We start from the raw sequence: 24,669 nt of genomic DNA, 5'->3' as shown, positions 1-24,669 counted from the left end.
ATTGAGAGAACATATCATTTTAAAAGTAACTGGCTCAATTTTTTTTTCCATGGCTGGAGTTTGAAAAAAATGTCCTGTTCTGTAAATACCATAGAGGCCAAAAACAGACGAGCAAAAATAACAAAATGTCCTGTCTTATTCTTTAAGACAACACACACATTTTGATTTACTCGCAAGCACGGAATTTAAATATTATGTAACACATTGTAAATATTTGTGTAATGAAATATTTTCTTTAATAAGCTATTTTGGGCAACGGCGACCCAAGATGGATAAAACAGTGACCAATCAAAACGGCTGACTTGTTTACCTCAGACAACAGGGGCTGAAGAGTTTTTTGTTCACATGGAAATGCTCTACAAACATTTAAAATTTAATCTGTTTTAAAAAAACAAACCTATATGGACAGGTCTTCAATATGTTGATATGTGTGACATCTCAACAGAATCAGATCTAATTTCTAGGAGTTTGTTCAAATGCTAAGTGTGAAAAAAGCCCAAAATGAGCCAAAAATGGCCAGAAATTGACCACTCAAATCAACATAGCCAACTTCCTGTTGATTTAAGGTCAAGGTGTCAAGAGACCTTTTGCGCATCCTCCTATGACGCATGTGCCTGCCAAATTTTGTCCACCTACGATAAAAAAAACAAGGTGGAGGGGGCATTGAAAAATTGGTACAACTGAACCATTTTTCCATGATAGGATGGGATACTTTCACATCTAACCACTAGGGAAAGGAAAAAAATAAATGAAAACAAGGAGCAGGAACAGGGTCCTTGCTGGGCGTTGAGCTGCTCAGGACCTTAAATATAGTTTTGAAGCTCATCTAGAGTATAATGCCAAAAATGGTAAAGAAGAAAAACAGATGATTGAGGCCTGATAATAAAACACACGTGAGAGTTAAAGTGACAATGAGTAAAATACCCGCTACTCTCGGATCCAACAGCAAAACTTATTGATGATGCTCTGAATTGGATAAAATCAGCCAGAAACGGTGAATTTCTACATGAAATGGTTATTGTTTTTGACTTGGACTGTGCAATGTAAGGTAGGCATTATCCCTTCACGACCACTTCATTTGACAGAAACAAATGAAACTCTGCAGTTGCCTCCAAATCCAAGAGAGAGTGATGCGTTTCCGGCTAGAAGGTGTGTGAGATGGAGGCACTGAGGGATGGAATTGTCTTCCTGTTTTCATCCGCTTTACATGGGTCTCCTGGGAGGGTGGGCTCAGGGCAGAAAGCATGGCTATCAATTGGTAGATAAAAATGACAATCTGCCCCGGAGGAGGACAAAAAGCCAATCGGTGAGGCGTGACCGGTCATAATATCCCAGTACAAGCCAGGAAATTAGAAAAACTTCCCAGGTGGAAAACAGCTGGGACTTTAAACACATGCAGCCACGCTTTCTTCTAGCTAGGTGTTTGTGTGATTGCCTTTTGACACGAAAAGTGGATTTAAAATTCATGCGTGCTCAAATAGTCTCTCCTGAGTAACCAGTACTCCATCTGTTGACAGATGGATCAATTCGGCCTTGCATTAATATTTCTTTGAACAGGCGAGATTCACCACAGCTTCAAATTTAAACAATCAAACCCTTTAATTAAACACTGAATTCCAATTAAATGTCCACTCGTGTTTACTTGTTTGGTGAGGGTGCACACTGTCACAACAGTGCAGGTTCTCATTACTGCAGAATTGTTCTGACTGTACAGTAGCGCTGATAAAAACTCAACGTTCCAGCTTTAAAACGGTCTTAGAGTCAAATCTGTCTCCACGTCTGCTAAATTAATTCAGGCTAAAAACAAAAAGGTCTGAATTTACTTCTAAAACTTCATCTCTTCTGAAATATTGTTTACAATAATTCTTTTTTTCCTCTTGCATGGAAAAAAATAAATACCTAATCGCATACAGCAATTTGTCAGCAGGAAGCAATTAAGAGCCTGATGTTAGGTTCCCAGATGTTTTTTCCAAATTAAAAGATTTTCCCTTTGTACTATAAAATCATGGTAATCATTTGCTTGCTTCTAAAAGACCCCATCAATGTGATTGCTAACAACTACTCAAGAAATAATCTCACTATCAGCATGAAATTACACTGGTACTCAGAGCCAAATTCAATTTCAGAGTCTAGGGAGGGAATGGGAAGGAAAAGATAAAATAGTTCCTTTGAATAGTGGAGCAAATCTGATATATGCTGCCGTATTCATCTTCATTTCTGTGCTTTAAAGATCAACTCCTCAACAAGGTTATGCAGCATCCTGTACCTCCTGGGTGTCTCTTTATCTCCTGTGTTTTCTTTTCCAATCTTATTATTCTTCGACCCACTCATAACTATGCACAGCCTATTTTAAGATTCTAAGAAAAAATGGGAGGCAAGAATGGATTGATGGATGGATGGATGGATGGATGATTGAAAAAAATCATCTAAAATGAAAGATGTAAGGGATAGTGAGATGGATGTTCGGATCAAAGGTGGGGAGCGGCAATTTTGACCTGCTGACCTGTATCACATGTCTCATAAGTGGTGGGCCTAGATTTGGCTCTCTGGATTGATTGAGAAAAAGCAGAATGGGGGTGCACTAGAATCTGGGGACAAAGATGTGGAGTAAAAATACAAGAAGGGGTAAAATCTGTCTTTCATCATCTAGACATAACATGTTATTAGAACAAGTTGTTCTTCAAAAAAATGGCCAGTCAGTCAATATTTTACTTTTAAAGCAAACAGCACTGTCATTCTTAAGCGCCCTCTGATGCAAGCATTTTAAAAAGGTGTTTTTGTTCTTGATGATTCCTTCTCTGAACAGCTATTGTCACTTCAAGTTGGAGGTCACCGTCTCCCAGAGACAACAGATTCTAGAATAAATATGTAGGCATCTCCTTGGACACACTTCATTTCCACGTCCTCCAGGTCCTGAAACTTTGGAGGCCTTTTGCTTTTTAAAAAAGATAAAGCAAAACAGTTTGTTTATCTTAGAGAAATAAGCATCGCGGGGTTATATTGATGTCATATACCTTTTGATCTCTAGCTAAGTAGATACATTAGCCTTCATAACCTTCAGTGCTGCCTTTTTCCACACGTACACACTAAATCTACACAATCTCTGAGAAGATCTAAAAAAATATATACATTGTGAACAAGCATCAACCAGGGCTGTTATCTCAGTGGGAAAGCATCAATAATAAGAGTCCAACAAAGATACAAAGGCCTCCTCCAGAGAGAATGAGATGTGCTATTTATGTATTAATGGGGAAAATATCACATGTCACAAGAGAAATGTGTTCTCTAGGCTTGTGTTGTGATTTTTAGAGCTGTTGTTGATCATAATTTACTTAAACTATTATAACATTTGTTTAAGCAATCAAATACAATCCCAAAGGAAAAAGAATCAAGACCGCAGCCATGACAAACACTTCACAAATCATCAACACAGTGTCAACGGGCAGAGGACTGTAATGTGTGATCTACAATCATTAAGTATGTGCAAGCTCAGCAGCTCCACCAGAGGTGAAAGACGTAACCTGCCATTTACAGCAGGTAGTAACTTCAGCTTTATGTTCCGGCAGTGGCGCTGATTAAACACAGTTGCTGAACATACTAAACATACCTGTAGAGTAACCATTTTTTAATGAAGATGGAACCAAAACGGACTGTTTGAAATCTAAAGAACGGAACTTTTGAATAGGGGAAGCAAAAGGTTCTGGAAGCAATTTTAGTGCAGGAAAGAAGTGTGTCTTTTAGTGGCCCGTTTGAGTATCTCAGAAGCCATTACCAGAGGTAAATCTCCCAGTTTAGAGGGTTTATGCCCATTTCTCTGCACTGAAGTAACAGCTCTCAGTTTATATGAGCTCATAAAGAACTCTAATGATGGTGGAGAACTTAGGTTCTATGGAGGGGCTGAAGGATGGAGCATAAAAGAGAGGGTAAAAAGGCAGGAGGGAACAAACGGGGGAGTGGGAGGTGGAAGGAAGGGAGGAATGAGATCAAAAGATGAGAGGGGGAAAACAGGGAAAGATTGAGCAAATCGTTGATGTTAATAAAAGTCTTGATGCATCTGTGTGTGCGTGTGTGTGTGTGTGTGTGTGTGTGTGTGTGTGTGTGTGTGACAGCATCAGTTCAGCTGTCCTTCATTAGACTGAAGCAAACTACTGTAGTGTCTGTTTCTCTCTCTCTCACACACACACACACATACACACACACAAGTAAATCAAATCTGTCCTTTATTAGAAAGCAGCTGGTGGTTTGTGACAGCGTGACTGGACTTATACACTGGACTATAAACTCTGTCTGACCTTCATTAAAACAGTTGAGTGAAGTGGTTCACTAGCAGTTTGAATGGATGACCTAATCACTGTCTTCCTCGTCTGTCTCACTGTCAGTGTCTCAGACACACAAGACCATTTCCTAGAACAACATTCCCAGGCACTCAGAAAACGCATACTGGATACTCTGAAACCAAAAGTTGGAATTGTTCTATCTTCTCATAAATTGGTCATGAAATGTGATTTACTCTAGATAAAGTGCACATCCTCTCAATGCTTTGTCCAGGCCAATCATGTCAGAATTGCTAGCTCTTTCCAATGTATCCATGTTACATGGTATTGTCATATCTTCAGTTTTCCTGAATTTAAATAAAGTTTAAAAAAACACAAGTGATGCCACCTGGAAGCGCCGATACTCCTGGAGCTGATCTGGTACCAACAGTGGTTGGCAATTGCAGAATGCAAACTCCAAACAATGAACATTGCGAGAGGTGGTAGGAAGATTACTTCATTTTAGGTGTCCCACCAGTTGGACTGGCCAATTCTACATGTTGTGCGATTTGTGTGATCATCCATAATGTCTAAAATTCACCGGTCTGATCAATGGCGTCATTGTCGTCATTGATGCTGCAGCATTCCTGTGTTTTATCTGTGTTTGATTTACTCCCCAGAAGTTTCACTGCACAGTTTGTGTGTTTGCCAGTGATGATGTTGCTAACCAATGATTCAGGTTTCAGACAACGTTATTGTCCATCACATAGTGGCAGGCTAAAAACAACTTAAAAAAAAAATACACATTTAAACCAACAAGTCATTATTTGTTTGTTTATTTGCTTTAAACAAACTAAGCAAAATAGATACATCTCACTGGTTTAAATGTTGGAGTTTTTGTGACGCTTTTTTTAAGATCTGTTCCTATGTGACGGACAATGAAGTCTTTTAAATGTTGAATATGTCATATACAAACAACACTAAGTTAACTTGTTGCATCCATTATTTATGTCTCAATTCATTTTTGTTTTTCCTGACTGAACTTCGAACTTTATATCTGGACAGTCCTGAATGACCTCTGGAGGTCAATGAGGTTTAACCTTTTCAACTGAGTTCATTTGGGGCAAAAATTGTCAAACATTGGCAAAAAAGGCTTAAGAATATTTTTGATCCTCAGTAAACAGTTCACAAATGCGATAACAGTACAAGTTATTTAAATACACATATTGCTGCTTCATGTGATCAGGTAGCAGTTTACTAACCTTAACTCCCTATTTGGTGGTCGGACCCAATCATGTTCGTTTATTAGGAGTAAGATGATGCTCACCTAAAATACATTTTTTGAACTTTTTACCTCTAAAAAAATTATGGATCATCTAACATAACCAGAATTGTTGCATGTACTTTGACTATAACCCCCTAATCCTCATGATATCAAATCTGGCATCAGACCCTTGATAATTATTTAAGTGGCTTGAAGAGCGCAACAGTTGCTATCCTGTAAATATTTTAAAAATGGGAGCTGGCGTGGTGACTTCTCTGGTCAACATCAGCGACACACCAAAAGAAAGCGAATTGCTGACATGTTGGGAGATGACGGTTATTCCGAGCTGTGCATGAGGTGAGGAAAAAAGCTGCTTTTTCAAAAGCTGCTGCAAAACTCAACATTTTGAAATTGTATTCAACCCTTCAGTAAATCTGAGGTTTCTGTTGTATTTCCTGCTATGGGGTTGGGAAGTAAGCTGTGAAGGCTCCATCTACTGTGCACAAGTTCCCAAACATGAAGGAATTTTTATTATATTTTTTTTCACAGTGCATCTTCATTACACACATTTTTCCTCCTGGAAAAAAACTCAAACATTTTTTTCTTAAATGTTCCTTTTAGATTTTTAATTCCCTTTAGGTGCTGCTTATTACTTTTAGTTTTAAAATATACTTTTTGCTTGGAAAATAAATTAAACTCACTCTGAAGCCCATTTCTGACTGAAAGGCCCAATATATTCATTTTCTAGCAGTGTGTGGAAATACCTTTCACAGCCTCATCCACAACCTCCACCACCCGATCAATCTGCTGGACCTGAAAAAGACAAGATGGCAAAAACTAAAAATGGTGGAAAGGATGTTTAAAGTACAACAGATAAATAGGAAGTGATTATGTCAGTCTGCAGGTTTACATGATGCTAATACACATAAATCCTAAAGGCACATATTGTAGTGGATTAAAACACTGAAAACATAAAAAGCTTCTATACATATAAATCCTATATCCCAAGAGGGTTGGTGTGCGTGCCACTGGTATTTACAATATTGCTTACCCACTGTAATCCTATGAATACCTGGCCAACAGTGTGCATACGCATGATGTGTCTCGGATACATGATATGACATGTCTGTATCAAAGGGAGGAACAACCATATCCTCGCGTGACTCTGTGTGTACCATAAACACAACACAGTCTTTGAGGTCCCAGCTGCTCCAGACACAAAAAACGCACAATAGAAATGCACAAAAACCAGCGCAGGCAGGTTAGCAAAACAATGAATATGAGAGGAATCGCATTTTCTTAACTACACCCGTGATCTAGCCGTTAGCACCATCACTACATACAGTCAGCACCGGCTATTTGCATCTACTTTGCATAACCCACCAACTGTCACCGGCCTCATGCAGTTGATTGTAACTACCAAAGATATATGGTGAGGGGGTTTGCAAGAGACCATCAGCATGTGCATGTTCGTGTGTGTGTGTGCCTGAGTAAATCAATGCATAATCCAATCTACTCATGAAAATGAAAGGACTGACAGTGGTAAACTTCGCAGATGTTTCCGACTCCCCCTGAAGGCCATTTCATGTAGAAACCTGTTTATCCGGATGTAATTATATTACATATACATGTTATTTAATCGGAACATAATTACGTTACATGTGGCGTAAATCGAGTTATATTATTTATGGCTGTGGATATTTTATGAAAGGTTTAAACCAAAATCCAGCCGCTGCTTAAAGACGATGGCACTAATCAAGATTGGGTACAAAAATGGTTCATTCATCTTCATTTTCAAACAGGAGGTCTGTTTTTATTTAGGCCAATTAATTTACCATGATGTGGAATTAAGATTAAGGTTCACCATGGTAACCTAGACTGGAAAGCACACTTGAGCATGGAGCGTACAAAAGAATGGAAATAGAAACAAACTTGATATTGAAAAAGAAAGAGGCCAGTGGCCAAAGAACTTCAACCATAAATGGTAAGAAGGCTACATTATATAGCTGTGTAATTATATAGGGTTATATAGAGCTCTCTAAAAGCTTTTTATGGCACTGTCCTGTTTTTCATTTATTTTCTTACATGTAGGCCTTGCTTCTCACATATTCTACATACACTTTTGTCCGCTTTTAACCCCCCGCCCCCACCAAATACTTTTCTGCCTTTTTCGATTGGAAAGGCTTTCTAGTTTCCATCAAGTAGTGCTGGTTGATTCTCACAAGGAGGTCTATTGATCCACTGAGCCGCAGGGAGGCCAAAATAGAATAAGAAACAGCAGACTGGCAGCCAGGTGAATGACGGGTCAAACTGTCGATATGAAACACACACTCTTTTTGTGTCTGTGTGTTATACATGTGTGTGTAAGGTAACACACCCCGATGATGCTGAGTCCTTTGAGGTAGTCCATTCTGGGCTGAGCTTGGGGAACGCAACCTGCTACGACCACTTTCTTCTGCTGTTCCTGGGCTTTTCTGTGAAAACCAAAACCACAATATATTGTGAATATCCAATTATAACAGAGAGCCAACTGATATTACAAGATATTCATTCATTAACGCATTCATTATACAGTAATGAATGATTCAATAATTATCTGTATTAAATTTCAAATATCTAGTACCTAATTATATCTGAAATATGTTGTTTATTGGTTACCTTACCGAGAGGTATGTGCCTGTAACATTAAACACTTAAACATGGCCTGACAGTCAATTATTTTCTAATTATTCGATGTAATGAAATGCAGCATTAACTCAACCCAATATTAAAATAATTTATCCCTTTTGTGTGTGCGCGTGTGTGTGTGCGTGCGCGAACATGTGCTCGTGTGTTTAGATCTGTGTACACGCCTTTATGTCACTTCCAGTTAGTGACAGTGAGATTTAAGACAGTGTGTGTGTGTGTGTGTGTGTGTGTGTGTGTGTGACAAAAGCTTTTGGAAGAGCTGCCCAGTCTCTGGCATGAATCTTTAATAATGAAGTCTCCTGACAGCTGGAGCAAGTGAAGGAGGGAGGGTGGACAAAGGGAGGTGCATGTATGTTATGGAGGAACTGTGGATTTGGGGAGGCAGCGAAGGCCGATGGAACTGGATGAAACCTGTCAGTTGTGGTTTGATTCAGACGGTGTTGTGCACCCTTTAGAAGAGGAGGAGGGATGGAAAGAGAAGACGGACGTTAAAGTTAACAACTAGACTCAAAGGTGATTTGGTGAATGTGAGCATCAGAGGATTAAAGCTAAAATTGGTAAGATTTGGAGGAATTGAGGGCAAAGAATGAAAGACAAAAATGAAAATTGTAAGACTGACTGATGGATTTTTATTTTTTTTTGCTCAAATAATCCATAAATCAACCAAGGGTACCGTTAGGCATACGTTAACTTTACACGTGTACGCTGATGACTGAGTGGAATTGCTGTCCGCATAAAGTAGCTTGTTCTTCCCACATGGTTCCCCATGAAGGACTTAAATTGGCATCACAGCACACACAGACTCACACGCACACAGTAGGGGTGCGTCTGCATAATTCACGCCGCCTCCTGCCAAAATGCACCAAACGTTCTTTTAATGTGCTACTCGCTCCCCGCCCACGCACTCAGAGTCATAGCTGACACTGAGAGTAAGCAGACAGCGCCTGAGCCGTCGCCTCAGGGCCCCAGGGGGAAACGGGCCAATCGTATTGCACACAGTTCGTGGATGGGATAAGATGGAATGGGATTATGCAGCGCGGTTGCCTTGGTGATACTTTTGAGCTTGACTGAGCGCTTGCTGCCACTGACCCAGACCAGAGCAGATGCCCCATGAGATCAGAGGACATTGTGTGCTGATGTGTGGTGCGCACGTGAGTGTGCCCACACACGTTTCCTTTGCTTCCTTGGCACCTTGCCCTAAATCTCGGCGGGCTGCTGTCGGCTCTGGGCTGCTGCCCTTCGTAGCCTCCAGACCACACACGCACCCACGCGCAGTGTCCGAACACCCACGCGCTCTGAACAGTCTCTACGCGCACGGAACTGTGCACGGCAGAGTCAAAAGCCAACAGTAGCCTATGCATACATGCATGACCCGGGTGATACAAATGCATTGTGGTGAGGGTTGTCCTGTACATTCTGGTTTTTAACAGCTGAGTAGACACAGTGAATCAGTCAAATTAAACCAGACTAAATGTCCAACTGAATTGATCAGGTCATCCCTGAGAAGCCCCCTTTCTGCAAATATGACGTTAAAATAACTCTAGGCATTAAGACGACCCATACTGGGTGACCCATATAACGGCCTCTTTAACTTTAGTGCTTCAAAACTTGACGTGAATCAAAAATATGCTGCATTGCAAATTCCAAAAATAACAGCCAGCATAATTAGAGCATAATTTGAATGTTATTGAATAAACCTCCCAATGATAGTTTTTGCTTAAAAAAAAAACCCTTTAAATTCACTGTTCCAAATGTTGATGCCCAGCAGTTTCAAAACATTTTTAGGTGGGGTCATATTTATTGAAATCAAAAGCTATTTCAATCAAAAATATCTTAACAGGTCAAGATGTTTAAGATGTTTAACATCGGACCCCTCATTTGGTTGCAGCTTCACAATTCTTGCATCGCTGGAGTTTTTGGCCAGTTGTGCTTGAAGTTCTGCAGGTCAGAATAACCTAGAGTTGCTGTCTGGACATGAACTGCCTCCCACCCTCATAGATCCTTTGCTTGAGGATGCTCCAAGGTCCATGTTCTCCATAGGGTTGAGGTCAGAGGAGGATGGGGTACAGCATGATTTTTATGATGCCCATAGCAGCCAGTGATGCAGATGTATTCCTCGCAGGATGTGACGGTTCATTGCCGGGCGTGCAGGTGTTTTTGGGTAGGAAAGCACGGTCCTTTTTGTACCATGGGAGAAAGTGGTCAGTCAGAAAATCCAAATATATCGAGGGTCATTTTCACACCAGAGAACAGCCAGCTCTCTCCCCATGAATCAGCCCTAAGCATGACTTCACCAGCTCCTTGCTGACGCTGCAGCCTTGTTAGAAAGAAGGTTTAGGCATGGCTGCAATCCTTTGGAGGATCCTACACCTTGATGTTCACAGGACTCACAGGTGTGTTCACAGGTACCAGCAATAAGAAATATCCATTGGATTATTGTTATGGCATTTTAGCAGCTGCTCTCTTAATCCCTCTTAAATTGATGTAAAAAAAACTATATATACAGAGGTGATTGGTGAAAGAATTGTGAAGCTGCTATCAAATAAGGGGTTTGATGTTAAAACATAACTTGAGCTGTTAAAATGTGTTTTGATTGAAATAGCTCTTTCAGTAAATATTTCCTAATGCTACAAATTTGATAAATGTTTTTTTGTTTTTTTGTGCTGCACATGACAACCTGGAAGGTGAATAGAAATGAAGGGCCGGCCAGGAGCCTAGTGTCCATGTGTCTCCTCTCAGTGATTGTTCCAACTGCTAAACACCCTCAGCCCTCTACAGATACCAATGCAGGGAGGTAAATACACACAGAGAAACAGACACACACACAGACACACAGTTAGCCTCTCTCGGTCTCCTTCTGTATCCTCTCAACTGCTCTCCGACAGTTTTCTGGCTGAGTTGACAGTGAGCCAGCCAATCAGTACACCCCTGACCTCTCCGCATTAGCATAAGCAGCAAGGGCCAAGGTTAAGTACCCATGAAGCCTTGGTAATTAAGATGTGAACTGGTGTGCACGCAAGTGTGTGTGAGTGTGATAAAGCCACTGAAAGAGATAAGATGCATTTAATCTTCCACTTCAGATATTTTCCACTTCTATAAACTTTAGCTACTTACAAAATGTAGTTTTAATGTTCTTGATTTAGATCAACAATAGTGTTTCCCACATATTAACATTTATTTTGCCTTGTATTCTATTTTAAATATATTCCCAAAGTGGACAAATATACAGAGAATAAAATCTCAGCGCGAAAGGGTTCATTGGCAAAGTTTTGCAGGAAAATAATGAAAAAAATGCAAGCAGTATAAATAAAACAGCGATAACACTGGGCCTGTGGGATGGGACTGCAAACAAAGTTAACAAAAATGAAAGCTGTTAACACACGAGCACAGGGACACGTGGCTGTGAGGGGGGAGAAGAGACAGAACAGAATAGAAATGATTGACAGGGATGTTAAACTTCTTTAAAAACATGCAAAAATAAGACAAAGAAAAGTGTCAGTGTGGGAGAACTGATAGTGGTGCAGCTTTAACTTCATTTGGTTTTGACTAATTAATCCAATCATTTTAAACTCTTATATAAAGACAAAGATATCACAATATCATTTATTAAAAAAATGAATTATGCACTTTCTGCATGATGCAAAAGGATCAACATGAATACTAAATCACTATAAAAGATAAATAAATGCTGTATACACTTGTGTTATATAATTGATGGGCCAGATAATAGAACATTAATCTATTTATCAGGTGGATCTTGCAAATTGTTGATACCAGTGCAGATATAAATTCTAAAAACATGCATTTTAATTGCCCACCCCTAGTATTGATTTTTTTAGGGCTTTAATTCTTGTAAAAAATAAATTATAGTTCCTTCAAGTTGTCTAGTTTTTGACCAGTGTGGTTAATAAAGTCATCCATGTCACACTTTTTAAAAAAAAATAAGATATAGGCGATCTTTTGACCAATCAATACACATTTATTATGGCGAGTTTATGAGTAGCTGACATGGCCTTTGAGTATGTTAGAGGTAGGACGCAGCTCACGGGTCATCAAGGGTCAGTAAAGGGAAAATGCAGGGGGTTCGGATTATTGCTTTAAAAAAATGCACGCTACACTCGCTGCTGTTGTGAAATGGATGACAGCTGCCTTGTAAAAATGAGAAAATATGTGATAAATATTGCATTACTGAAAATGAGTGGTACTGCCTGGTTCAGTGGTTTATAATATAGAAAAGGCAAAACACATGTGAGCCACTGCAGGGGGAACACAGATGGTAGGGACAATCAGGAGAGGATGATGCATCCTGGAGTGGAGAACTAAGAGGTGTCTGTGTCTCTATACACACAATTCCCAAGGAAAGTAACAACAAAACTTCAAAAATATGTTATATGAATTATATGTGCCCATGCACAAATGCTGCTGTGTGTTATTGTGATGCTGGTTATTTTAAAACCAACAGGTCAGGTCACCAGTCACAGGGGGGCATTTATCATTCAGGGCCACAACCACTCCCCTCTGTGCAAATCAATCTGAAAACATCCCAGCATGATTGCATATACCACGTGCACACTGTCGTTAAGTGTGTCTGTGTGTCGTGTGCACAGGCTTTGGTCTGGAGTGCACACAGGAGGGAAATGCTCGCCATCCTGACAGAGGTGAAATGACATTCATGGCTGAATGGATCCACACAAAATTAGTCCAAGCATAAACAATCATGATTGGTTTCAAGGTCATAAATTATTACAGCCAAGAGTTTGGAAAAGTGGAGCAGCACATGCCAAGTGACCTGGAATCCATCAACAATTTCTGAAAATACTCTCTTTATTTACAGAGAGATAGCAGATAAAACACCAACATTGGTAAGTGTTAAATATCCCCAGAAAATGCAGCAAGATGTAGAAATGTGTCCAGCGTACATTTATATCAACAGCATTTTCTTTTTCCTTTTCAAAGAAAAATGCATTCAGTGCATCCTTGGGTACTGTACATTCTGCGTCACACTGCATATCCTACAGTTCCATTTATTTACAGCCACTTCTGGATGAATTTGTGAAGTAAATGGAATATGTCCGGGCATATGAACTCGGTCATTTTTATTCAGGGATATTACTTTTCACAAGTGTGTGGATCATCACAACTGAAAGACACATGAAACCAACCAACCATCAGAATGAAACGTCCACCACAGCAAATGTATCGTAAGGATAAGGATATATTTACAGATAATACAGATTTTTATGAGGATCTCTAATAAATGTATATCTAATTTTTTATTCCATGGTGGTATGGAGTTTTGTGTCAAGTTTTGTCTTTTTGTTCTTCATTAGTACAGATAACTATATACCGCTACCGTACCAGCCCTGAGCTATTTGCAGTATGTGAGACTGAGTGTAGAACGCAGGTTTGGGATTGTGTAAACATGCTGTATATCTGTTGGAGGGACTAAGGAGAGTCTCATTAAGAGGGCTAACATGTCTGAGCGTCTATTCAGTCCGTTAATTTCCCTGGTTGATATTTTCTCCCCTATGCGGGCTGAAATGTCTGCAGTGGCTCTTCAGGCCCTCTAAAAGACCCCTCATTTAGCCACAGCACATTATTTATTATAAAAAGCATTCCTTTAAAAGCCGGAGATGCAGCATACACAAAGCAAGGTATCTGAATAAATTGCACTGCGGCACACTTTACCGAGCAGAAAAATAATAATAATAATAATTACAATTATTAATGGAATATTCAAAACTGCACCCTCCACATGCCTTCTTCTCACCTAACTTGATGCCAATTAAAAGAAAGGTTCAAGGAAAGGTTCATTACCATTGGAAAAGTGAAGACTGGGTGAATGGTTAGAAAAAATGTTATGCAAAATGAGGAGGCAACGTAAAAAAAATATGGCTTGTTAAAAGGATATTTCTTTTCCTAACCAAGGATGAATATAATCTCTTTTATTCCTACCACATTTGCTGTACTGCATCTACCCTCTCATTCTTTTTAAACCTTTACAATTGTGTTGCAGTCCAGAAATTTTACATCCAACACATTGATCAAAGAACTAAAATTTCATTAATGACACTTTTATGGTTTAATATTGCAAATATACTTCCAAAACATCCTCAATGTCTTTTATACTTTTAAAAAAAATCAAATACTTTTTGTCTCTCAGTAATTAAACATCAATTTGGATTCCAAAAATCATCAGGAACATTCCTCAATATCCAGTTCTCTCCACCAGAGCCTATATCTATAGGTTCAGTGAGACTAAATAAAAACAAACTGGTTGAAAGCAGCAAGCTTAGCATAGCTTAGAGAGAATGCACTGCAGTAACCTACTTGACAGAAACAAAGAGACAGATATATGGTAGCGTACAGGCAACGAATTAATCACAAGTCTAATCACAACCTCTAAATCATAGTGATGTTCAGGCAGAAAGCAAGCGCACATGATCTTACTGTATAGGCCACATGTGGCTCGACCCCCTACAGCACTATTCTTTCCTTCCATACCCAGCTATCTGTCTGTTTGTTTACAGCACATAAGAGGTTATGGTCTGCCCTAGGTATGGGAAGGCACCGACCCACCCACCCCATGTCTTATCGGGGTTGGCATCTTGCTGTGTATGTTTCCGTGCATCCATTATTTTTTGCATGTACCTATAGCTGAGTAGCAAGCCTTGGGCTCGTGTCACTTCAAATAGTCTTTCGTGAAATTGCTTCTTGGCTACTTTGCAATTGCCTGTCCATCTGTTGAGTGTGTAAAATTAGAAACAAACGAGGTCGGTGACGGTTTGATAGCATCTTCGAGATCTACCCCAAGCTAATGTAGACACAGGCATATCAAACACACAACCACAGATATTTTCATATGGGCCGACACTCCAACTGAAATGGAAATGTACAGTTTTACATTTGGTTTCCCCGAGAGTGACCTCGTTTACTCATTCGTCCTTTAACCATTCGTTTTGAGATCCGATTTCATCTCGCCAAGACGATCAACCCTACATGCCGTCATCTGTTTTCTACTGCCGTCCTTATCTCCCACTCTGCGCATCGCTTCTAAAATTTACCCTTGAGGTTCAAGCATAAGGCATGCAAAGGTCAAGACTTCATACTGTCATCTTGAATGACTCAATGTATATCAAGCCCGTCGCTGTACTTTAGCATATGAAACAGGGCTCTGACATCCACTGAGAGAGACGTTGACGGAGTACTCAAATCCTCAGTGGTGTGGACTTTATGCGTTAATGCAAAGTTACTCGACAGTTCTGCAATCACTTGTCACCCTGAAGGCAAGAGTAGAATGAACACTCACTCAGAGGGAGCGGATGTCATCTTTTATAACTCGCAGTTGGTATAAAGTATCTGAGTGGCGCGGTAATTTCCAGGTCATTGCCCGTTCAGCTAGCACCAGCTGAAAAAAGCTGCGCTGGAATGCAACAGGGAAAATGCCAAAAGCTTACCTGAGGAGAAGACACGCACATGCAGGGGAACAGATGACGGATATCTATTTACACAACCTGTGCAGTTCATATGTTTGGAATTGTATCCACACTGATGGGTTGTGCGAGTGTGATCTGATTTCAGCAGCTCAGGGTTTGGTGTCAAATATCTCTCAATACAGTAAACACACTCACATTTACATAAAGCTACCACTTGAACTTTAACCTCCCATTTAAGGAGAAAATTAATGCCTTACCCCTCTTATTCCAGGTAAGAAGCTCAAACAAGCCAAGGTTGGGCAAAGAATTAAAACATGATTATCGCTTTCAGTAGTTTGCCTGCAACAAAGGATGGGGGGGGGGGGGGTGCAGCAGCTGTTAGCGTGTATGTGTGTCACTGCAGGTGAACAGAGGGTCAGTCAGGTTTACCATATGCCATCTGTCAGATCGGCTAACATCCCGCTTTGACATTTCCCCACATTCAGGAACAATGTCGAACACCTTAATACGACCTCGGTAAAACCTCAAAGCAATATTTTTGTCCAATACACTCAGTTAATGTCAAGTTCACTTGGGGAGGGTACGCAAAATGTTAGTGATGACAATAGATGAAGAAAGATATAGCCATGTGTTAAGTTGTTGGGGTTTTTTTTGGATTTGCTCTGATTAACATCAGACCCCCACTGAGAGATTCCCCAACCCACCATTCTGTTAGCGCTCGCACAACACTTAAGTTGAGTCGTCAGGGTAACATGATCGCCTGATGGACTGCATAGAAAAAAAATATTAAATAGTTTATATTCCATAACTGAACACTGGGGGATATGTGTCCCACTGCACGATGTTTTTCTTTACATAACATTTGGGCAATTTCAAATTCGGGGTTTGCAAAAATAACTAATGATGTAAAAGTTTTGGAAAATTAGGTCACCAAGTCCAAACTGTGTCTGGGTGATGATAAAGTGTGAGGGAGTGAGTAAGTGAGGGGAGAAGCGATAGAGAACCGAGGTGTGGGCTGACCTTGGGGAGCTCTGTCATCACCCGCTGAGAGAAAAATTACCTGTGCAAGAAAAGTTGAAGCGCCTGAAAATACATTAACATCCCCTTCTCTGCCCTCTCGCTCCTTCAGCATCCCTTTAACGTCTCCCCGGTGAGGAACGTGTTATTAACCAAAAATATACAACATCAATTAAATGAGAAATGACTGGCGGTGCTTCTGCCTTCATTAACTAACAAAATAATAAACTAACCCATTGTTTCCTGTTTTTTCCTTGCCGTGTAAATTATTTCTTTAACTGTTAATGTAATTTAATGTGCCCGAGTGCTGCCAATGCATTAGTCAGTTGGCTTTAAAATATTTCTTCCATGCTAAAATGTTGATCTTAAGGCCTTCATTTCTAAATGTTGTCATTTTGTTTAATTACATGTAGAACTGTAATTTACTGATCACATACAGTATGAATAGGTGCTCATTAAAATTGGAGTATGAGGGCACATTTTACATGCCACATCCGAACTAATTGGCCAGTTATGACTTCTAAGGTTGTGCCCTCTCTGACAATGAAAATGTGTTAAAATTTAAAATAGTAGAACTCAACTGATTCGAACAGAAATCAGATGTTACAACATAAACTATGAAGCCATCAGGCTCCACATTTATCTTGTTTGTCCATTAGCTACGTTACTGCTGCACGCAGGATGAGGGCTAAAATGGAGCTTATAAAAGTCAAAGAACGTAGATGATGTGTTTTCTGCACCTCTCCATGAAGTAATAGCTCAAAATCACATAACTGATGTTCAAAATTTGGAAGAAATTAAGAAATGAGAATAAAAATGTTTAGAATAAGTGGGGGGGTGATTGGAGCAGGTGTTTTAGTCATGAAGTGGGAATTTCTGAACGTAATCAAGTCCCTGTGTGTGTGTGTGTGTGTGTGTGTGTGTGTGTGTGGTGTGTGTGTGTGTGTGTGTGTGTGTGTGTGTGTGTGTGTGTGTGTGTCTGTGTTCATCTTTTGGTTCCCCTGCTACTGTATTGGAAGGACTTCGACTTCCAGACCTAAAGCGGAAGAGACAAAAAATCCACTTCACCTTTGACCAGAAAATGAGGCAAAGCTGGCGTGTGTATCACAGTAAATACTTCCTGCGCACAAATGTTGTCGTTTAATTAGAAATACTCGCTTGATTACACGTACTGTGGTGCAGAAATCTAGAGCAATAAATCACCATTAAATATCAAATTCAAACAATGACACCACAAAGCTCCCAGATGATGAGACTGACTGATCAATGAACTTAAAACACACTTGCACACAAACAAACACACACAGCCAGGTTGATTTATCTCCAGCTGAGTACAGTATGACCTCTGTGACCTCTGAAGTACAATTTGACCACCTCAACGTAGCCTTTCCAAAGGGTCAAAGTAAATTTATCAAACGACATAATGAGCATCACAGCCACCATCAGTCACTAATGCTGACTCCCTCCCAGGACACGACGAGCCAAAATAAATATGTAGGCCAAAATAAAAACACCAACACATTGTCAGCTTCCAGCAGAGACCTCCGTCTCAAAACACGTCATAATTTCTTATTATAGCTGACAGCTGACACCATCTCTCAATCTTACACGCCTGCCCTGCTGTTTTACTTCATCTATCCATCTCTACCTTCATTTTCTCTCACCTGTCTTCACCCTTGTGGACTGCAGCACATATACAGCAGGAACTGTCAGTCATCCAAGCACAATACTAAATCAGCGGTATGATGGAGCCGCCCGGGGGTATCATGCTTTGTTACAACTCGAATGATCTTGCTGGCCAGGCAACAAAGTCTTGAGAGTGTAACAAAGAGTTTAGTGTAGATGGAGTTGCGTGTACACACCAAGTTATGTGTGCGTAATTCGTGCACACATAACTGTAATTGCAAACAGAGACTTTTTTTCTCTAAAGCCTCTTAAATCCATTTTCCAGATGTTCAAGTGTCATCCTCTTCTCTTAATAAGATATCACCGTTTACTGAGAAGTCCAAGAAGTCCATCAGACCCCCACTGAGGGATTTAGCATTCCTCCATATTGTTAGATCTCACACAACACCAAAGGTGGTTTGTCAAGAATAAATAGCAAACACTGCTAATCCTGTCTGCTAAACTCTAAAGACAGTAGAGTTGGAATTTTATCTTTCACACCTCAAACCACAAAACACGTTTCAAATACGAAAATGTGTTATGATTAAGAAGATTTTTTTAAAATACTAATTCCATTTCTGCCAAAGTCTATTCGCTGGTTTTAGTATACGGAAAACACGTGTTGGAATGAGGAGAATATTTTTTTTTTTCTCCATACAATACATAAGGTGGGGACCTATTTTCCTTAGCATGCTTGTAGTGGATGAATAAGGCTGTCATGAATGGTCAGTCCTTCACCTCTGTACCGAACTGGAACACATTCCCCTCACAAAAACAGACTAACTTAGGACGCAACTATGGAAACCTAAGTTGTAGGGAATCACACTACAGTAAAAGGGCCCGTCTTTATCTTCAAACCTCCATTATTGGAGCCTCTCATATCTTAAATCCACAATCAGGAATCAGTGAAAAGGCGGGAGCTCAGTGGGGTGCACCAGGCGTACAAACGGATAAAAGAAAGACGGCATTTGTGATTGCTGTTCAAGTTCATCTTTCAAGAATGCAATCAAGTAACTGTGCTGGTCATTTATTTTGTGAAGTGCTGGATCTTTAAAGGGATATTTCAACAAAAATAGAAAATTCACTCAGTGTTTACTCCCAACTATCACAAAGGAACAGTGGGAGAAGCCTCCGAGCCTTAAAACAGTTTTAAAGATGGTGGGAGCTGGATACTTTGTGATATTTCTGATTTACAACTGCTCTTACCAAACAAATCCCTCACACAACTGTTACGGGTGCATTGGTGACAGGGAAGAAAAACAATGGTTCGACCACTTATTCTGAGTCACAAAAAGACACTGAGGCACTTGGTACGTTCACTGGAAATGAATACAACAGCATTGTATAGAACAATATCGTTAAACAGGAGGCCATGGTCTTGCAGCCTGTAGCAAAGCCAAAGATGTTTTACGACTGTGTGTTTAATTAAAACATCAGTGGATAAACAAGACTGCTTACATGTCAAACATTTGCCATGCAAATGTACAACTGCCATGCTGTTAAAGTTTTTATGTTATTTAAAAAAAACCAAATGGAAATACAGCCAGTCTGATAGCTGTGTTCCTTATACAGCGACGGCATCTGTGGGGCCAGCACATCAAGACTCAACACGTCAGGTTCACTCTGGTCACCACCCCTCTGACCTAACAGTCTATTTTTCCCCTGTATCAGTCTGTCTCTGCCTCTCGGAATATTTGTGTCTGTTTGGACCCCAAAATGTAGGCTAATGCCCCGCAGAACTGACAGATTAAATGCCAATCCCTGTGTCGTACCAAAAACAGCCTTAGGCAGCTTTATTGTGTGTGTGTGTGTGTGTGTGGGTGTGGGTGTGTTCCCGACCGGCTCCAAATCCATGCTTTCATGTCTACAACATGGAGTAAGAACAACTGCCCTCAGTAAACAACTCTAAAGGTCACTGCAGATTTCAGACTTGGTCATACCTCGCTGTCATGTACTGATGAAAAGGAAACAGTTCTGGCCTTAATGTTAGCCACTTTCAATGTGTCACTTTATTTAAAACAGGCTAGAAGGCTAAATTTAACAGCTTTGGGCATCATGCTTATAGGAGCTGTAAAATCAAAATGTGTCAGGTGACTAGAGAGATGTGATTTTAAAATGATTCTTCAAAGAACTAAACAACACGTGTTTGTCCAAACTTTACCCAAGTCCATTATCAATGGAGCAGCTCTGCTTGTGTCGCTGAGAAATTTTGTTTTCTCCTCCAGATTACAGCCCCGACCTTCTGGGATCTAGGTTCTGGAGAGGGTTGTTAATGCACCCAGACACATGTTGAAAAATGAGGGCTGGAAGGGGGACATGTAAATGTTTCAGGGTGGATTTCAACTGTAATGATTTTATTTGTGGTGTGTGACCTTTGGCTCTCGTAGACGTAGGTGATAGATCAATGACAGAAAACATGCAGGATATTGGAGGCCCTATCTTCATCAACTGATGAAGAAGCTTCACTGTGTAGGAAGTTCAGTACCTATGAGTCCCTTAAATTCATATGGTAGACAACATAAAGCAGTACACTTATTATAATCTGATTCAGAGCTCCTCAACGCATCACAGACCTTGCATAGTTCTTGCCTGACCCCTGATTGAGTTAAAACCTGAAAATACTCAAGCTCCCCACACGAGAAAGTGAACCCAGGATTTCCACGAGCATTAAAGAGGAGGATTTGTCAGCATTAGAGCAGTTGAAAACATGCCAAATCTGCTGACAGCAGGGCAGTACGGCAGAACATGTGCACTGGATAATATGATCCAGATATATATACAAAAAATACAATACAGAGAAGTCAATCAGACAAGCTGAGGGCAAAACAGCAGCAGCTGCCAAAAGCAGGATGCAGAGAAATCGGCTGTCTATCTGTCGGAAGTTATCCAACATGTTCCGTAAATATACTCTATGAACAGAGTTCGATGTTGAGTGTTCCTGTTCAATTAACATGAATTATTTTCTCTTTGTGCGGGTGCTTCATGAATACCAATATTACATTCAAATGAATGTAAATATAATGGGGGAGTTGGCTTATTTTGACAGCAGACGCAGAGAACTCTGAGGTGATGCTTTTGAGCCTTGAATCTTTGAGAGGAGGGGGTCTGATTCATTAACCATACACTCCCTTGATCATACAAATGACAAGAGACAGCCAAGCAGAGAAATCCAACCACACTCTGACACATGCAGCCGACTGTTTACATGCAGCTGAGAACATGTTTTTCCAACCTTTTTAAATGCATCCGGCGCTCACTGGTTTGATCCCTGACGTGGTCTACAAGTTCGATGGAAACATTTCAAATGCACGCACGGTGTACCAAAATCTTCGCAATAAATGGCTTTTTAAGCATTTGGAAGCTGCTGGTTTTTATTAAGAGTGAATATCTATTTGAGGAGTTGGTGATTAATGAGTAGGCTATATTGCTGAAGGATGGAACGGCGGTTCAAACCAGTGTGCTATCAGAAAAAAGCTGGAAGGAATTCTGACGCCCACACATGTCAAGCTCACCCCTAACATGCTTAACAAAATTAAACAAGTGAGCTTTAATGCAGAGTGCTGAGGGCAACAATTTATATATATAAAAAAAAAACAATAAAACAGCACAAGGACTATTTCTGGTCATGAATGATGTGATTTAAACCACCAAGTATTTGATAAAGCTTACGATTTTAACCTGGCATTTGTAAGCTTCTAAGTCAAAAAGTCATTTTACATAACATCAGCGCAGGATAAGTTCCAGGTTTACTTATCTGAGCTTGAGAAATGCAAGTCAAACATTAAAAAAATAAAACATCCGTCAAATTAAGTGATTATTTCAAAATATTTCAAAAGTAAAATCCGAGTGTGAGAACATCACACAGAATATATAAAGTTTTTATTCCTTCAACAAAGAACCCTCAAACTAACTAACTTATACATTTATGTGGAGGGTTTTCAAGTGTGTGCTTGTGCTTCTGGTACCAGGAGGTGCCATCATAATGAGCAGCATGACCAAGTGCAAGGCTGCCAGGGTGTCAGCCTTATCCTTTCATTCCCCCCCAGTCAATGGTATGAAGAAAGCCCAAAGAGGAATTATCAACTGAACAAAACTAAAGAAAATAATTGGGCAACTAGATTCCATCAAACCACATTTTACCTCATTTTGTGCTGCCATCATGGAGGCAGCAAATCTTGAAAAGGGGCAAGAAATGTAATACTTGTGCACGTGTGCGTGTGTGTCCCTCCCTCCCAGTGAATAGGACGTTAATTGCATTAGCATTACAGCTGGTTGATTTCCACTCAAAGGAAAACTTTGGCATCAACAAGGACAGCAATTTCAAAGTGTTGCAGGGTGGTATTTTTGAATTTCAATTGAAAAATTCATATTAGCGTAACAGAAGTGAAGGCAAGCGTGAGACGACGGCCTCAGAACGACAGGATCAAGCTGCATGAATGTAACTGTTCACCCTTGAAAATGTAATGTTACTTTATAATAGGTCACTTTATGATTTAGGCACCCAGAGTCTGCATGTTGACAGATGATTATTAGCTGCTTTGGAACCTAAAAGCCTACAATTTGTCTGGCTTGCCACATTGGACAGCTGCCCTATTGGAGCTCCGAGAGGTTACTAATGACCACTGACTTAGAAAATGTATACAAAGAATAAAAAGTTACTCCAGGCTATTTTTAAACGAAAAATGTAAAAAAAATAAATAAAAAGAATATCAGCAAATGTTTATGTTGGAGAGACTGGATGACTTGTACTGTGGTCATAAAGGAAACACACGGTCTAATGTTGCATTGCTCATTATCTTTAGGTAGTGTAAGTGCAGTTAGTGTGTGTGTGTGTGTGTGTGTGTGTGAGTTTTGCATTACTTGATAGAGTTTCTGAAGTGGTCTTCTGCCGGGTTTTTCACTGTGCAGCTGTTGAGCAACCACAGGTCTGCTTCTATCGGGTCATCTGTAAAAATGAAAGATTATATTTCTGTGACATAATGCATACCACAAATAATAAAGAAACACAGCTTTTATCTGCAAGTATATATCACAACTCAATCTTTAACCATTCACCAAAACGCTGCAAAAAACACTAAACCTTAGTAAATGATCTCCTGCAAGTCTTCATGGGCTATGATCGAAACTTCACATCTGGGTGATCACGGGCTTGTTACTTTAAAGTTTACATTAAGATGTCAATTTTCTAATTTATACTGAAATGTGAAATCCTGCATGGATCCTCAAACTCCAAGAGTAAACTTTTTAAAAAACTGGATGTTATTATAACCATGTTTGAATCTAGTCTCCCAATTCATTAGGAAATGTGACCATTTAAGATTTATTTAATCACCCACAAAGACAGACACACACACACGCACACACACACACGTTGCTCTTTGTAATGTTAAATGTGGTTGCTGCTGAGGGTGGCAGGCTTTGCATGGCACTGCCAGGAGATCCGTCACAGGAAAAGACACACATACTTTAGGGGATATTTTACGGCGGTGGCGGGGAGCAAGCTCCTTTATGCCACACTGAACCAGATATTTCACTTAGAATTGGCTTCCCCGCTGCAGTGAAGCATACGCACACCGCTCATGCTGTATTTCCTGCTGTAGTTAATTTGATCCACACCCTCAGTCCCTTTTCTGTAAAGCACACACACACACATGCACACACACACACACACACACACACACACACACACACAGACAGAAGGGACAGAATGGGGGAAAAAAACTTAGGAGATTACCAACAGCCTCACTTTGCACCTAAATTTAATACAACCACACATTTTGGGTTTTGTTTTGGTTTATTCTATTTACCACCTGTAGATTGTTACTGAAAACATGTTTGAGCGTTGTGTTGCAGAATGTATTGTAGAGCAATTAAAAGCTTTTTATGTTATCAGGTCTCCACGTTTTTAGGTCACATCAGTTGGAACTAGAGAAGAAAGGAAAAGCTGATTTAGGATTTTTTGACAGGGCTCATTAAAAGGAACAACCATTTGGTCTAGGACAGAAATATACAATAGAAAATGTATATTTACTCCTCAAGAATTACATCAATACTGTAAATATTATGAGCCATTAGAAGAACAAGCCTGCAAAGTGTTTTTGGTGTTCTCAGCTTTATTGTATTTAGCAACAAATGTGCAGGGAAACGTGCAGGACTAGTGGGAACGGTCTCAGCTGCGTGGATGTTGTCTCTCCCTGGTCTCGAGGGGCTTTTCCAGACCAACAATAACAAGCTCTCCATTGATGTAACAGACACACTCACAAATAAAAATTCCTTAAACGTAGAAAACTATTGTGGTATTTGGGAATGCAGCAAAAGAGTTATTTAATGACTGTTGAGTCAAAGG

The 24,669-nt window shown here is 40.0% G+C and overlaps 1 protein-coding gene across 4 annotated transcripts in view; it reads right to left on the bottom strand.

The window, feature by feature from the left end:
* Positions 1-24,669, bottom strand: part of cdkal1 (CDK5 regulatory subunit associated protein 1-like 1) — a 138,680-nt gene that overhangs the window by 96,877 nt on the left and 17,134 nt on the right. For all 4 annotated transcript variants that reach the window (XM_057045041.1, XM_057045044.1, XM_057045043.1 and 1 more), the window contains 3 exons: positions 23,184-23,268; positions 7,895-7,991; positions 6,282-6,330 (listed from right to left, as the gene is read on the bottom strand). In XM_057045041.1, coding sequence (XP_056901021.1) covers positions 6,282-6,330; positions 7,895-7,991; positions 23,184-23,268 — 231 coding nt within the window. The remainder of the gene's footprint in view (positions 1-6,281; positions 6,331-7,894; positions 7,992-23,183; positions 23,269-24,669) is intronic.

Source organism: Takifugu flavidus, chromosome 10 (assembly GCF_003711565.1).
Source record: "Takifugu flavidus isolate HTHZ2018 chromosome 10, ASM371156v2, whole genome shotgun sequence".
In the NCBI taxonomy this organism is placed as follows: Eukaryota; Metazoa; Chordata; class Actinopteri; order Tetraodontiformes; family Tetraodontidae; genus Takifugu; species Takifugu flavidus.
Note: the sequence above shows the minus strand (reverse complement) of the source record. Positions and strands in the feature narration are given on the sequence as shown.